This window comes from Notothenia coriiceps, unplaced genomic scaffold, assembly GCF_000735185.1.
Source record: "Notothenia coriiceps isolate Sejong01 unplaced genomic scaffold, NC01 NC01_scaffold00011620, whole genome shotgun sequence".
In the NCBI taxonomy this organism is placed as follows: Eukaryota; Metazoa; Chordata; class Actinopteri; order Perciformes; family Nototheniidae; genus Notothenia; species Notothenia coriiceps.
Genome location: NW_011344321.1, coordinates 1,418 through 3,641, shown reverse-complemented (window position 1 = coordinate 3,641; position 2,224 = coordinate 1,418). Strand labels below are relative to the sequence as shown.

At 48.4% G+C, this 2,224-nt stretch overlaps 1 protein-coding gene across 1 annotated transcript; it reads right to left on the bottom strand.

Moving 5' to 3' along the window:
- Positions 1–737: 737 nt before the first annotated feature.
- On the bottom strand, positions 738–1,866 carry clec14a (C-type lectin domain containing 14A). Its single transcript, XM_010772808.1, has one exon. It carries the CDS (start codon positions 1,848–1,850, stop codon positions 768–770), a length of 1,083 nt encoding a protein of 360 aa, XP_010771110.1. The 5' UTR covers positions 1,851–1,866; the 3' UTR covers positions 738–767.
- Between the last annotated feature and the right edge of the window lie 358 nt (positions 1,867–2,224).

Genomic DNA, 2,224 nt, shown 5'->3' with positions numbered 1-2,224 from the left:
GTACACACTGATATACACCTGAACATCAGAGGGGAAGCAAACACAGACATCACAACACGTAGCATTACGGAGCAAACACGGGAGATCGTCTCACCTTAGCTGTTATTCTGATCAAAAGTCGTGTTCAATGGCATTAGATATGGAAAATCCACCCAAATGACCCCAGAAGTGTTTTTTTTTCTAAATCTCTCTAAAAAGGTCAAATGTCACTTGTTTTGCATCAATCTTGATACAGGGTACTTATTATAGTTTGGATTCCTAAAGCTTTTCGTCTACCATCCCATCATCTAAGGGTGGTTTTCACTGTAAGTAATGTTTTTTTACTGTGTTCAATCTGAATATACTTTAAAATAAAAACATCTATATTGATTCTGACACTTCTACACCCAACTCAGGTGTAACCTTGCTTTAAGGAAAAAGATGATTAATTTACCACTTTTAGAAGTGAAGATATGGTCATTTTCGAGCCCGAGACCTGAACAACAAATTCTGATATTTTTCCAAAATTCAGATCTTTCTCTGAATTTCAGTGAGAGTTATTCTAAACATGAGCTTTAGTCTCCATGCTCATATGTTCTGGTTCTTCTCGGAGCTCCTCGTAGCAGAGCATCTTCACAACAAGACTCTTATCTCCAATAAATCTCACTGTTAATAACGCTAAATTCAGATTTTGCTTTGTTTAAATTCTCAAAATATTTTCTGAAAACCGACCTTCGTTTGCTGCACAGAGTGACTAGCGTTAGCGTAGCATTAGAGTAGTGTTAGCTTTAGTGGGTGACCTCTGACCTGTAGGACCCAGGTGTGTTGAGGCAGGAGGTTCTGCAGGGTCCGGCCCCACCGCTGCACTCGTCGATGTCCTCACAGTCTCCGGACCCGGTTCTGATGAAGCCCGGCTCACAGAGCTGACAGGCGGCGCTCTGGTTGGCCACGGATCCGTCCGTCAGGTGCCAGGCGGGGGGGCGGCCCGAGCAGACCAGGTCCAGCTGCAGACCAGACCAGCACACCACCAGAGCCCGGGTCTTGTTGTCCTCGCGGAGGGAGCGGGTCCCCGTGATCTGAGGCCGTGGACAAGGGTCCGGTTCTGTTCCAGAGTCAGGCTTCAGGTGCGGTTCTGTTCCAGAGTCAGGCTTCAGGTCTGGTTCTGGTCCAAACTTAGTCTTCAGGTCTGGTTCTGGGTCTTGTGTCACAGGTGTAGCTTGTGGTGTATCAGGTTTTGATGGTTGAGGTTGTTCCTTTTCTGAAGGCTCTGGTGCAGCTGATTCTTTTTGTGGTGTAGGTTTTGCTTCTGGTGCTAGTGCAGGCTCTGGTCCCGGTCCTTGGGTTGGTTCTGGTCTTTTTTCTGGTCTTTTTTCTGGTCCTTTACCTTTTTTAGGTCCGGGTGCTGGTGCCACCCACGTCCCCCGGCCTTTACAGATGTATGGGTTTTTGCTCCTGCAGCTGACGGGAATCAGGCCCCAGCTGGTCCCGCTGGTCCCGGTCTGGTTCAGCCTAATGGCGGCACAACGTAAGGTGGTGCAGGTCTCTTGGGGCTCCTGGGCCCAGCGGACCCCCTGCGGGGCCTGGCTGCCCCCCCCGGTCCAGCTGAACCCCCTCAGAGGCAGACCCGGATCCACACAGGCATCCTTCACCTTCCGCAGCCCGACCCAGAACACGGAACCGTTTGACCCTGAGACCAGGTTCAGCACCGCAGAGACCTCCTGGTCCGAGAACAGGGAGGCAAGTCCGCCGGGGGGGCAGGCGTCCTCTGCCGCCGAGAAGATGGCGGGGGAGGGATGCAGTGAGAACAGGGGTGGGGAGGCCAAGACCACGGGGCCCAGAACCCAACAGAACCAGAACCACATCATCTTCATCTGATCCTGATCCTGAGGAGAGACATCAGGGTCTGATTAAAACTTTATCCATCAAAACAAACACAAACAAATATATTTTATTAATATTCATTTTTGATTATTATTTATTACATGTTGATACAGCAGCCTTTACTGGAGCAGACAACGTGAACAGTTACCAGATCTTTATAAAGTTATTATACTGATATTATATCTACAGGTATAGACATTTACTATCAGCTAACCAGTGTTAGAGAGGGTTATTACATGATGGTACTTCCCTCATTTAAAGAGTCCTCTCCTGCTGAGGTTCAGCAGGAGAGGACTCTTTAAAGTAGAGACACTACATACTGATATACACCTGAACATCAGCAGGAGAGGACTCTTTAAAGTAG